The sequence below is a fragment of the Rhinolophus hipposideros genome, assembly GCF_964194185.1.
Source record: "Rhinolophus hipposideros genome assembly, chromosome: 21".
NCBI classification, from domain to species: domain Eukaryota; kingdom Metazoa; phylum Chordata; class Mammalia; order Chiroptera; family Rhinolophidae; genus Rhinolophus; species Rhinolophus hipposideros.
The window spans coordinates 39,701,182-39,714,706 of NC_138067.1; the positions used below are offsets into that span (position 1 = coordinate 39,701,182).

General features: G+C 56.0%; 1 protein-coding gene across 3 annotated transcripts in view; it reads right to left on the minus strand.

Annotated features, from left to right (window-relative positions):
- GRIK5 (glutamate ionotropic receptor kainate type subunit 5) overlaps nucleotides 1–13,525 on the minus strand; it is a 53,267-nt gene extending 39,742 nt beyond the window's left edge. For 2 of the 3 annotated variants that reach the window (XM_081030859.1, XM_081030858.1), the window contains exons 1-11: nucleotides 13,394–13,525; nucleotides 9,899–10,027; nucleotides 9,407–9,571; nucleotides 7,079–7,176; nucleotides 6,812–6,977; nucleotides 4,610–4,788; nucleotides 3,091–3,144; nucleotides 2,830–2,991; nucleotides 1,163–1,315; nucleotides 676–780; nucleotides 436–543 (exon numbers count right to left, since the gene is read on the minus strand). In XM_081030859.1, the coding sequence (XP_080886985.1) occupies nucleotides 436–543; nucleotides 676–780; nucleotides 1,163–1,315; nucleotides 2,830–2,991; nucleotides 3,091–3,144; nucleotides 4,610–4,788; nucleotides 6,812–6,977; nucleotides 7,079–7,176; nucleotides 9,407–9,571; nucleotides 9,899–9,977 (1,269 nt within the window). In that variant the 5' untranslated portion in view covers nucleotides 9,978–10,027; nucleotides 13,394–13,525. The remainder of the gene's footprint in view (nucleotides 1–435; nucleotides 544–675; nucleotides 781–1,162; nucleotides 1,316–2,829; nucleotides 2,992–3,090; nucleotides 3,145–4,609; nucleotides 4,789–6,811; nucleotides 6,978–7,078; nucleotides 7,177–9,406; nucleotides 9,572–9,898; nucleotides 10,028–13,393) is intronic. The other variant, XM_081030860.1, reaches the window with a different exon arrangement.

Below are 13,525 nucleotides of genomic sequence, written 5' to 3' on the forward strand. Positions count from 1 at the left end.
AAGGCGCTTCACCTCTCTGAGCCTCGGTTTCCACATCGTCAAGAGAGATATTAAATAAGTTGGCATGTGTCAACACACTTGATTGGCAAGTGTGACAAAACGCCAGTGACCGTGACTTACAGGGGCATTCCCTGGGCCCGACACGAGCAGGGCGCCCTGCCTGTGTGGCCCCGTGGAGCGCACGGTGCGCTGGCTCCTGAGCCCGGCGGCCCCATCTCCGCCACGCGACGGCAGGCTGGCAGAGCCCTGGACTGGACCAGCTCTGACGGCAGGTCTGTGTCCTCCCCTGCTCTGCCAGCGTTAGGCTGGTGCGGCCGTGGTCCCAGTCGGGCTTTGGGGGGGCATGAGTCATATCCCCACCCATCTGTGTGCTGTGCCAGCAGACGAATCCCTCCTCCTCACTTCATCCACCGCCTCCCCACAAGGGCCACTCACCAGGATGGTGGTGACCACCAGAGTCTTGTTCGCCAGTGTCTGCGACAGGTTGATGTCCAGGGTGGTGGCGTTCATGGCCAGGGTCCGGTTAGAGTACCACACCCCGATCTGGGGAGGAGAGGGAAGTGGTACTCTACCAGATCCCGCTGAGGACCTCAGCCCCCCGGGCCCTGCCCCGCCCTCACCCCTGCTCCCACCTCCAGCCCCCCCCAACCTGGGCAGGGCCATGGGCCTGCTCACCTCACGGTGGCCCTGCCGGGACTTCTCTAGGATGCGCAGGGTGTAGTTGGTCCTCTGCCCTTTGCTGTTGAACTCGACCCTCCCGGTCAGCCCATCATACTCTACCTAGCAGGGCGGGAGGCAGCCAGAGGAAGGACGGCAGGGGCCCAGAGAGAATGGTGGGAGAGGCTCAGAGGGGAAGAGACAGAGGTGGAGGGGACAAGAAAGAGGGAGAGGGACCAGGAAAGACCACAGTTAAATGAACCAGACGACACACAGCAAACGTGAGGTGATGGAACAAACAGACGGAAACAGCCATGCAGGTGGGCAGAAGAAAGCCAGGAGAGGAGGGACAGATGAAAGATGGAGAAAGAGGCCCAGAGAAAACAAGAGACGGTAGGTGGGGTTGGAGGTGGGCGGAGAGGGCAGAGGGGCCGCAGGGGGACACAGTGAGTGCCCCACCTGAGCCACACTACCCTGCCCCCTCCACATCCCACCCCCTGCTCACCATGCGCAGGTAGTTCATGAGGCTGGTCCCATGGGGCCAAATGTTGGCCGATGTACAGGCCAGCGGCTTCACGCCAATCTCCTGGCTGCGGTTCAGCTCCCGCACGGCACTCACCACCACGTGGACAGCATCGAACATCAGGGCAGCCGACAGCTGGGTGGGGGGCAGAGGTGGGGTGGGATGGGGAAGAGGCAGCTTAGCCAGGGGAGCCCCACAGCCTGCGGTGCTACCCACAACCCTCAGACCACTCCTCTCTCTCCAGGAATGTAAAACCATGCACGTCTGGAGAAAGGATCTGTCTCTGGGTGTCTTTCTTGAGGAATGTGTGGGACAGTGGAAATGTGTGTGACAGGAAAAGGTGTGCATGCTGTCCAGGCCCTTGTGGGAGCAGCTCTTCCTGAATGCAGGTGGTTATGTGTGTCTGATTGGGGAAGGCACTTCTGAGAGAGCGTGCCTGGACGGCCTGCTCTATCACACGCATGAAGGCATATTCGTGGGCCTGACGGCACGTGTGGGAATCTGTGTGTCCACGTGGCTAACGCAGGCGGGGAAAGATGGCCACAGGCCTGTCCGAGCACACGTTTATGTGCCTGTTTATCTATACACAGGGTGGGCATGGTGTCTACAAGGCAGGAGAGCACAATGGTTGTGAGCCCAGGCCTCGGAGGCAGGTGGCTCTGAGCTGGAGGCCTAGTTCTGCTACTTCCTAGAGAGGGCCAAGACCCCACCTCTCTCTGAAACTCAGTTTCCTCCCCTGTAAAGTAGGGATAATCACCATCTACGCCTCTGAGCACTAGTGTGGGGATCAAGCGAGATAAGGCACGTAAAGACACCAAATCAGCCTGGCACACAGTGAGGGCTCGATCCACGCCAGCCACCGAGCTGTGTACAGCGCGGCCTGTGTGCACGTGTGTCTGTGAGAGTGCTTTCCAGCTGGTCAGTGTGCAGGTCCGAATCTGCACCAGGGCGGTAGGCACAGGGGTGGTGTGAACGTGCCTGTCCCTGTACAGGTGTGATGTCCCTGCGTGCGCATGGCGTGGAGTCTGTGCACATAGGAGTGTCTTGGGATTTTGGTATATGACTAGATGTCTGCGAACAAACACACATAAATATGCACCTTTTGGATGTTTGCATTTATTTAACATACATTATCAGACGCCTACTCTGAGCCAGGCTGTTTTAGGTGCTGGGGATACAACGTGAACACACAGACAGAAACCACTGCCCTTGGGGAATTTACAATCTATATATCTGTATCTATATTGAACGGTGATTAAAGACAGGTACTATCGAGGAAAATACAGCAAGGAAGGGGGCTAAATAACGGGTAGTTTCCCGTTTTTCAAAAAGGGGGGCCAAGGAAGGTCTTACACCTGAGGGGATATTTAAGCAATGGCGTGGTGATGAGGGAGCGGCTCTCCCGTTCTCTGGGAAAGTACCCAGGAAGCAGCAGGGAGAGCAAGTGCAAAGGCTCTGAGGCAGCAGAGGCTCCTGCAGGCCCGTGTGGCTGGCGCGGTGTGCGAGCTGGAGAAGAGGACTTATCTTAGGGTGAGGCTGCGTGGCCTCCTCAGAAACGAGTGGGAGTACTGGAGTTTCTGAACACAACCTGGCCAAGATTAAAAAGGCCCCGGAAGTGTCTGCATACAGGGGTGAGGGCGTGTGCTCACCGCAGGGCCCGGGTAGGTGCTGGCTTCGCAGTTCTCCCTCCAGGACATGTTGAGGCTTCGCACAAACTCAGGGTAGAAGGGATGTGAGGTGTTGAACATGGAGAAGCCCAGGATGTTGGAGGAGTCCTCCACGATCCCGTCCAGGTGCAGGATGGGGAAGTCCTGGGAATGAGAAGAGGGGGGTGAAGCCTGGGGCCAGGCCTCACTGGGGCAGACGCCACGGGAGGGGATGGGGCCAGTGGGGCAGCTGGGGGTACGCACCATGGTGGTGAGGATGTACTTGTAAAACGCTGAGGTCATTCCCAGCTCCGAGGCCTGGAGAACACAGGCAGGTAAAGAGATGGCCGGAGAGGCAGAGACCCACAGGCAGAAACGGGGAGAAGCCAAGAGAGGAAGAGAGATTTAGAGACAGGCCAGTGTAAAGACACCCCATGGGAAATACGGTTAGAGACACCCAGATACAGAGAGACAGGGAGAAGACGCCGCGTGCAGGCAGGGGGAGACCTTGATCCCTCGTGTCCCACTGCGCATGTCCCATCACGCTGACTGGTGCTCCAGGTAGAATGAAGGTTTTGTTGGAAGAGAGAATGGCGCCCTTGAATGCCTGCATCTCTCTCTAGGTCACTTAGAAGACTGCCTTCTGGAGACAGTTAGGCAAAGGGACACCTCAGAAACAGGGCAGGCGGGGAGGGTAACCTTAATCTTAGCCTTCACCCCATGCTACCCCAAAGCCCGGTTTGGGCTGCTAATGTGTGGGGCTCAGCCTGGTCACAGGTCAGATAAACTACCCCCGCCATTTTTAAAAGCACATGGCAGCAAAAGGCAGCCAATTTGACTCTCAAGATTCATGTTTTGAGCCCCCTTTTGCACAGTTCCCAGGGAGAACACAGCTAGACCTCTCCAGGTCAGGAGTGCCCAACCCCGTCCCGCGATGGTCATTAGAACATTAAACGGTACCAGCTTGCATTGCCTGAGTGGCAGGAGCTGTCATCACGTGGGTTACAGCCCATTCCACGACAGGGATGGACAGGCTCAAAAGGAAAGTGACCACTGACTGGTCCCTTGGCTCACTTGGGAGGACCAGGACCCCAGCCAGGCCTGCCCACCTCCTGAGCCTGAAATCTTTTCTCCAAGCCATCTTGCCTCCAGAGCCCTATAGATTCTGTCCACACTTCTTCCTATAAGCTACGATCAGCAGTGACATACGGTTTTAATTTTTAACAAGACTGAAAAATAAATAAATACTACAGATTAAATTATGAGGAAACATTAAGAGCAAAGAAACAATGAGTAATGAATGAATTATTCAGTGGGTCCCTGATGGACAGCATGTGGTGGGCCCATGGTGGAAGGACCTAGCACTGGCCCCTCCTGGGTAATCTTGAGCCAGTCCATTCCCCTTGAGCCCCAGCTTCTTCATGATTCTACCTGCCCACAGGATGAGCCAAACGAAAAAATACACTCAATAAAGATACCAGAGAATGGTGTGGGCCAGGCAAAGTCCCACACACTTTCCCCACCATCCACTCAGTAACCCTACAGCAACCCACTGAGACAGCAACTATTCACAGAGAGGGGAGGTGACTGTGCAGGGTCCAACCAGGGCCGCAACCAGGGAGCAGCTGAGCCAAGAGACAAACTTCACGATTATCATCTGCATGTAGGAAGCAGGTTTCCATAGCCCCCTGCGACCACTGAGGCCCGTGGGCATTGGGTGACGTTCTGTGCCTCCCACGTTTCTGGCCCTGACCCTGCAGGAAATCAGAGATGGGGGACCCACCTTACGGAGGATGAGGTGGGAGATGGAGGCATTGGCGTCGATGATGATGGTGGACACCTTGTCATCTCGGATCTCCTTGAGCAGCGGCGTGGGGTCCTGGCTGTCGTCCAGCATCCTCACCGACAATGTCTCCTTAGAGATAAGGAAGCCTCGCACCAGCTCTTCCAATCGCAGCAGGCCTGGGGGAAGGGTCAGCCTCAAGTTAGAGACCCCAGTGCCGGACATGGGGCAGACACTCCCTCCCGCTCCCACCATGGGGTAACTGGGGACAGGACCAGGGCGGGGGCAGCTGTCCTGAGTGCAGCTGGCTCTTTTGGGATACCAGGCTCGGGACCCAATGCCCACATCCTCCCAAATTAAAATCCCAAGCTAGACCCCCCGAGCTCCAGATGCCTGGCTCCTACACTTTCCTGCCCCCACTGGGATGTATGACAGGCATCCCCCACTTCACAGGTGCAAAGCCACACTCCACTCTTCTCTCCCAAAGCACCTCATCTCCCAAGCCCATGAACTACGTCCAGTCTGCCAGCTGCTCAGGCCAAAGCCCTGGACAGCAGCCTGGCCTCTTCTCACTCCCATGCCCAAAGCACATAGGCTCTACCTTCAAAACACATCACACCCCATCAAATCATACCATGCCGCCATTGCTGCCCTGACCCGTCACTGCTATCCCTCACCTGTTACAACAGCCACACTTGTCCCCAGAGTCCGTTCCTTGCACAGCAGCCAGAACCATAAAGCAGATGTGTCCCTTCTCTGCTCCAAACCCTCTCCCAGTTTCTCATTCTCTCAAGAGTGAAGGCCAAGGGCTTCAAGGCCCCATTCCATAAGCCCACGCCCTCATTATCGCTTGACCTCGTCTCCTGTCACTTTTCCAGCCACACAGGCCTTGCTGTCTCACACAGTCATGGATTTTGTGCTGGCTGTTCCTTCCCTGGAATGCGCTTCTCCTAGATCCCCACACAGCTTCCTCCCTCACCACTTTCAGATCTCAAATATCACCCCCACAATGACACCCATACCCACCATTTCATTTCCAATTGCCCCCCCCCCCCAATTCTAGCACTCTCAATCCGCTATCCTCATCTATTTGTCTATAGGACTTATTCCTTTTAACTAAACAATGTCCTTATTTATGTCATTGCCTAGCTCCACCCATTAGAATGTACGTTTGACAAGGGCAGGGAATCCGGCCTGGCTCCTACGTTGCTGTATCCCTAACACCAAGAACGTCTGGCACATAGTAGGTGTTCAGTGAATACTTTTTGAAAGAGAATTCCTCCTGGAGGTTATCCTCCCTCTCTCCAGTTGCACACCCACAGACCCACCCGCTTCTCAAACAGCGCCACCTGAATGTCTCAGACATCTCCAACCCAATTGTGCCCCTAAACTGACTGTTCCCTCTCCTCGGGAAGAACCTGGTTAGCATTCATGAGCCTGCCCTCTGTCTTCCCTCAGGACTCTCTTCAAATCCATCCCACTGCTACCACCTAAGCCCTAACCAGCAACATCTCTCCCTGCCACACCTCGTGCCACTCTCTGGTCCGCTCACCCACTGCAGCCAGAGTGCTTCCTGTCCTACACATTGGGCCATGTCCTCTTGCCCCACCCATGTGGGAACTTCCCTGTCCTTGGGATAAAACACAGGGCCCTGTGTGATCATGGCCCACGCATGTCCTGCTTCACACTCACTCCTGCTGCCAGGACCATCTGTGAGCCACTCAAAGGGGCCACACTCCCTCGGCCACTGCCTCTGCCCTGCCTTTTCTACTCAGAACATGCTCCCACCCTCCTCCCCACCCTTCCAGTCCAGCGGAGATGAGACGGTCCCCTTTCTCAGGGACACAGACTCTGGACCTCCCAGACCTGTGTGCTGCCACAGCCTCCGCCCAGCTCTTGGCAGAGCACGTGTCATTCTGCATGGACACTACTGTGTCCTCCGCTGGCCCTGGAGCTCCAGAAGTGAGGGACATGCCGAGGCCCAGCAGGGCCCTTGCACCTGCCAGGGGCTTCCCACTATCCTGGACTAAATGATGGCTTTGGGAAGTGGGGGGAGGGGGTCTGTGGAACCAGAGCTCTGGGTTCCTGAAAGGGAAAGAATGGTGGGGACTAGGAGAGCTGTGCCTGGGTCCCCCAGGCACTCCAGCTGGGGGGCGCTGATGGCTATGTGGGAGACTGAAACATCCAGTTCTCCTCCCTCACACTCGGCCTTGGCGCAGATGAGGCTGGCTGAGGGGTAGTTGAAGGACTTGAGGATTCGGGAGACCGCCAGGCTGACGTCCTCGTTACTGGGATACAGGCTGACAGACGCGAATCGAAGGTATTGAAGACGGGGCGTCTCCTCGGGACCCACCTTGACGTGGGGGATCTGGACAGAGAAGGAGCCTTTGCTTCTATCCTGTCCCCTTCTCCCCACCATCGCCTCCCAGTGACGCCCCCGCCCCTCCCCGCCCCACACTCCCGCCTCACCTCCTTCTCCCCACAGATATGGCTCACGGTGGAAGCAGATGCAGGGCTGGAGGAGGGCCCCAGGACAGACACGACCCCCTTGGGCAGGATCTGACACACTGCGAGGGGTGGGAAGAGACCGCAGAGTCTGGGACCCTCCCGTCCTCTCCGTCCCCACCCCCCAGGGAACCACCCTAGCCCAGGAGTGGATCTGAGACTCCTCCACCACCAAGACTCAGAAGCCCAGGCCCGACCCTGCCCACCCGATGGACAAAAGGAGGGGGCACAATACAGAGAGAGACAGGGAGAAATGGCAACAGAGGGATGGGTCAGACCAAGAGAGAAACAAAGGAAGAGACAACGAAGAGACACCAGGGGCCTCCTTCTCGCTGCAAATCTGGGGTCCAGTTCCTCAGCCTTTCTAACCACACTGTCATACCCTCTCCACCCTGAACCTGTGGCCAAGGTCCCCTCCACATTCTACACCCAAACACCATTCTTCTGTAGTGATTGCTCTTCTCTCTTCCACTTTCTTTCCCCTTAAACGGGTACGTCTCAAGACTGGCAGGTGGCAGCTGTTGCTTTGCCTGCCCAGTGCCCATTCTCCTGACAGAACCTTCACTTCTCCTCAGGGAACCACATGCTCCCAGGATTGACTGTCACTTGACCCAGGATCACATGACCACATCATCCTGGCCCTAGTGATTGGTTCAGAGACAGGACAGGCTCAAACCAGGCCATGGAGAGCCTTCTCCAGGGCTTCTGCTACAGTTATTACTGGGTTTGTGAAACTGGTGACATGTAAGTTCTGAGTTGTTGAGGCCATGTTGTCACCAGCTGGGGAGGGCATTCCTGAAAATGAAGCCAACTAAGAGGAAAGAAGAACCCAGAGATGAAGACAAAGAGACTCCTGGAACATCATTTGAGTACCTGGATCCAACCAGGCCTGAAATTCATCCCTAGGCCTTTGAGTAAGTGACATGAGCTAGTAAGTTCTTTCTTCCTTAAGGCGGCCTAAGTTGGGTTTCTGCCGCATCAGCTAAAAGAGTCATAACTAGTAGGATGGTGCAGAAATAAATGCGGTTTTTGCAATTCTTTTTAACCTTTTAAACCGCAACCTAATAAATGCCTCCTCTTTCTCCAAACTTGTTCCTCTGTGCCTTCCACATCAGTGACGGCCCCACCATTTGCACAGACCAAATATCTGGAAATGGTCCTTGCCTTCAGTTTTTCTCCTAATAGCCAACTAGTCACCACATCCTGTCTCTTTTTTGTCCCCAAATTTTCTCACATCTGTCCCCTTCTCTTCGACCCCTCTTCTCCTACTCTACTTCAGGGCTCTTAACTCAGGCGTGGACCAGCCTCCTCACTGATCAACCAAATCTAGCCTCCAGATTCACTCTCACCAGCTCCCTGGTCTGAATCCACTGACAACTCCTCACTGCGTACAGGTGAAGGCAGCGTCTTTCAGCCCGGCTGCAGGCCTCCTGGAGCGTACCCCCACTGTGCAGTCACACTCCAGCCCAGACATCTCTCATGATCCCCCCAGACATGTCCTGAGTCCAGGTGGTCAGGATGGGTGCAACCCCACACACACCCTGTTGCTTGGCTCTGAACACGCCCCCCTCCTCTCCGCCCGACTCTAGACTCCAGGCACGTGCCTGGAACACCATCTGCCTCCTCACCCTCCATCCCGGCTTCTCCCAATTTGTATTCTGTGCTGCACCAGTCAAAAAGTCCAGAAAACGTTATACCTCATTCTCCTTCTCAGTGATTTCATACGTTATGAATACACTAAAGGCTCTGATAAGGCCTGCGGAAAGAAATCTATCGAGAACACATTTAAAGGCAGCATCTCCCAAAGTCTACAACCCCAGCACATCTGTTCAACGGACACCTATTAACATTCGCTCAGTCCATCAGTATTCAACAAATACTTATGTAGCCCTACTATGTGCCATACTTTGAGCAACACCACTCTTTCTGTATCTTGCTTATCCTTGAGAGCTGAGCTTTAGTTTACCCCTCCCCAGAATGCTTTCTCTAACCCTACCCATGAAGCCCCCACCTCACTGCATGGGCCCCTCATTACTCAGTTCTGGGGCTAAGTGTCCGGCCAGCTATGAAGTTTATCTTTCAAATAAGGCCCTCAGCTACTTCCGGGCGGGACTAAGCCTGATGGTCTCCCTACCTCCCCACACCCAGCAGCACCATCTCTGGGAAGAAGGGGAACAGACATGAAGGAAGGGGCAAATGGAGCTGAGGTGAGCTAAGGAGGGGGGCCGAGGGACACCCTGAGGGCTACCAGCCTGCCCAGCCTAAGCCCACGCCCCCTGTGGCCCTGCTCACTGGTGTCCGTGGTCTCGTACTGGCTGTCCCGCTGCAGCTCAAAGATGTCTACTTCCACTCGGGCCTTTGCTGGGACCTCAATGATCCCGTTGATCTGCTCCCGAGCCAAGGCCAGGGCCAGACGCTCGCCACGGCCACACACTGTCTGGTCGTCCAGGATTGCAGCTGAGGGGACACAGGGGTTGGGGGCCAGACTCTCGGGTCCTGAGGGAGGAGGGATTGGGGTCCTGGACTCCTGGGCTCTGAGGTGGGGGTGGGGATGGGGACTGGGGTCTAAACTCCTGGGTCTGAGGCTGGAGGGAGTTGAGGGTCCGGACTCCTGGGTCCAGGGAAGAGGGAGCTATGGGCTGCTGCTCCTTGCTGCAGAGGAAAGCTGAGACCTGACACCCAGATACCTGGCCGAGGAACTGGCTTGCCTGGGTTCCCAAAGAGAAGCCCTGGGCCCAGTGGGAGGGTCTCGGAGGAGGCAGGGGCAGGGCTGCAGGGCCTCACCCATGCGCAGTGATGAGAGCACCTGGCAGCTGGGGCTGGCGAAGGCAACAATCAGCAGCAGCAGCAGCTCAGCCGGCATCTTCCTCCCCTCCACATGGGGACGCAGCTGCCGCGGCCCCCACTTGCCACCTGCAGGGATTGACCATAGGAAGATTGCTGATGGGGGAGAGGGACTCAGAGCTCCTCTGGACGACTGCTGGATGGGGTGGGGACCACAGACCCTGGTACATTGTGGGGGAGCTCTAAAGGGCCCTGCCCTTGTTAGAAGCTGGCAAGACAGTACTGAGGGCATTGCTAGGCTCAGGAGCACTACCAGGGAGGAGCTCACAGCACTCAGGCACTGAGTGGGAGAGCCATTGCTACAGAATATTCACAGCTACCAAAAATGGGAGGGAGGCACGATATGGCTCTCAGGTAAGAGCAAATTCCAGGGACCATCCCTACCCCAATAGGAAACCAAGAAGTGCCACCCCCCCACCCAGTCCGCCCCTGTCTCTGGGCAGGCAGCCGTTACTAGGCAACAGAAGCAGGCTGGAGAGGATGCAGTGGTTGCTAGGCAACCCCTCCCAGGCCTCACTTGCCACCTTTCTGACTTCCCTGGTTCCCACAATCCCACAGGGAAAGAGGCCTGGACATCCGGGGTCTGTAGGGTAGAGTATCCGGGAGTTAGGAAACTTGGAGACAGAGACACACATGGAGACACACAGGTGGAGACAGATGGATCCAAGGCAGCTGAGGAGGTAAAAAGAAAAAGAGTAAAGAAAGAAAAGGGGGGAAAGAGAGAGATGGAAAGAGAAAGAAAAGCTGAGGTGGGGGAATACAAAGAGACTCGGGGAATGAGAAAGGGAAAAACAGGCAGAAATATAAGGGACCAGAAAGATGATACGAAGACAGAGAAATAGGGCTAGAAATGGAGAGAAACAGAGAAGAAGAGTTACAGGGAGATAGGAGAGGATTAGGAGAGAGAAGGAAAGAAGAGACAGGAAGGTAGGGAAACACAGAGATGGAGAGAGATAGGGCAGGGCAGGCAGAAGAGAGGGATATCAAGACAGAGGAGAGACACAGAATAGAACAGGAAGACATAATGGAGAGAAGATATAAATGCACTCGATATGCCATCAGAGAGCCAGAAGGGAAAAGTAAGGCAGGGAGTGCACTGTCTGCCCAAGGAGGTGCCAAACCACGGTCCCCACCCTGCTCTGGGGAACTAAAGATTAGGGGGAGACAATGCATCTTTGCTCCCCACAATTGCTCCCTTCTTCCAGCGAGTTAGAGATTCATGCAGGTGCCTCTTTTACAGGGTGACCACTGGGCACCTGTGGCAGCCAGATGTGTGGCTCCTCCTGGTCAAGGGCTGTATTCCAAGGGAAGGGCCACTGGGGCCCAGAGTGTTAGGAGGTGAGCCTGGGGGTCTCCCTGCACCCCACCCCATCCTCCTGGAAGGAGGGTTTGAGTTGGTGAGATGGCAGAATGAAACCTGTTAGGGGAGGGCAGAGACAAAATACAACACTTCAGACTGTCCCTTGTGACCAGGAAAACCTAGGCCTGGGCCTCAGTCCCTGCTCTACTCCAGACTCCCACATGACCTTGAGCAAGTCTGTCCGTCAGTCTGTCTGTCTGACTGTCTCAGGGCTTTTGGGGGTGAGAAGACATGCTGGAGAGCCTGGGGACTGAAGGTTGTAATTAGGATCTGAGGTGAAGGCTTATCAAGGATGGAGGAGCAAGGGAAGCTAGGAGAGATGCAGAGGAGAACTCACAGGGGAGGGGTGTGGAGGGCGGGGTTGGGGTAGAGGCAGTAGTGAGGGAGTCACCCTGAGACACCAGGGGCTTCTGGGGGCAAATCAGGGAGCAGAGACTAGAAGATGAAAGACCAAGGAAGAGACGGGAGCCAGAAGGGCAGGGACCCACAGGTGGCCGACATGGGTGAGAGCAGAAAGACAGATACATAGTGCCGAGCCAGGAATCGGGGTAGCAGATGGATACAGAAGAGCAGGAAGGCACAGACAGAAAGAAAAACAGACCAAAAGGAAGTAAGTGGGGCTAAATGAGAGACAAAAACACACAGACTTCGCTTAGAAGTAAGACACCAAAGGGGAAGAGACAAGAGGGAGGGTGTGGGAGAGGAAGGGAGGGAATCAGGCAGGCGAGCCCCACAGGCCTGGAGACTCAGGGTGAAACACAGCAGCCAACTGAGCGAAGCGGCTGAGTTAGGGGCCCTGCCAGGGGAGGTGACAGACAAGTGGGCAAGGGAGACATCAGTAGCAAAGGCAAGAAGGCAAATCAAGTTAGAGAAGGCAAATAGAGTGAGCGAGAGGGCAAAATAAATGACAACAGGTATAAGAAGTGTGAGGAGGAGAAAAATTACAAAACTGAAAAGAATGAGGGCTAGTCAGGAAGAGAGAGACAGAAAAAGTATGTCAGAGTCACACAGCAGACCCATAGAAGACAAAGGGGTGAACAGGAAGACAAGACACAGCTTGAGAGAGACAGAGACAGACTTACAAACTAGGAGAGAGGGGGAGTGAGAGTCATGGAGGGAAACTGAGGCGGGGAGGAAGACTGAGTGACCTGGAGGGGCACAGGCAGGGACAGGGCAAGTGCCCACAGGAGGGGGGCAAGTTACACAGTGGGTGCAGAGGGGAGACAGAAGTGGGAAGAGGATGGGGGGAGTTGGAGAGACCAGCAAGGAGAAGACAAAGTGCCAAAGTGGACCATGGAGTGGGGCAGCGGCTAAGGAGTGAGGGATGGAGGGGATGGAGACAGACCCAAAGTGAATCTGGGAAGGAAAGCAGAAAAGAGAAAGAAGCTGGCCTCCGAGCCCAGGGTGAGAGAGGGAGGAGAAGAAGGCCAAGCGAGCAGAGCACAGAGTGGACAGAGAGAAGTGATGAGAGAGCTGGACCTGGCCAGGGAAGCCCCGAGAGAGGGAGGAGAGACAGGGGAATAGAGAGAGGGAGAGATGGAGAGAGACCAAGAAAGGGTTAGGCTAATGGCAGAGAAGACAGAAGTTGGACAGACTCAGAGCCAGAGGCCCAAGAGCCCCATGAAATGGAGATTCAAAAGCAGAAAGCCGGTTCCCGGAGCTGGAGACTGGATGGGATGGGGGTGCGCCCGGGGCAGGCAGAAAGGATGAGGCTCAGAGGAAAGGAGAGAGAGACAGTGAGAGCAAGCAGAGCTGGTCACCGTTGACCCAGGCTGGAGAAAGCAGGGGTGGAGACGTGCCTGGAGTCCGGAGAAGGAGTGAGACCGCAAGTAAGAGCCAGTCAGCCCCTCAGGACCCAGGAGCTGGGGTCTGGGGGGTGAGGGTGAGCTGTGTACCCAGAAGAAGGGGTGAGAAGAGGACGAGGTGAGTGGAGGTTGGGGAGATGGAGGGCGCAGGGCAGGCCCCCGCTGGGGGAAGGAACAGGGGAATGTGGTGGCCCCACCAGGAGGCAGTGAGCCCAGACTTCCAGGACCCAGGCCGAGCCCCAGCCCAACCCCTGCCCTGCAGACACTCACGGATCCTGGTGGGACGGAGGGCTGGGCTCCCTCGAGGCCCGGAGCGACAGCAGGGAGACGCTCTGGCGCTGGGTGGTGGTGTGGCTGGGGCGGGGGGAGAGGGCAGTCCACAGGGCCCCCTCCCCCACCTCT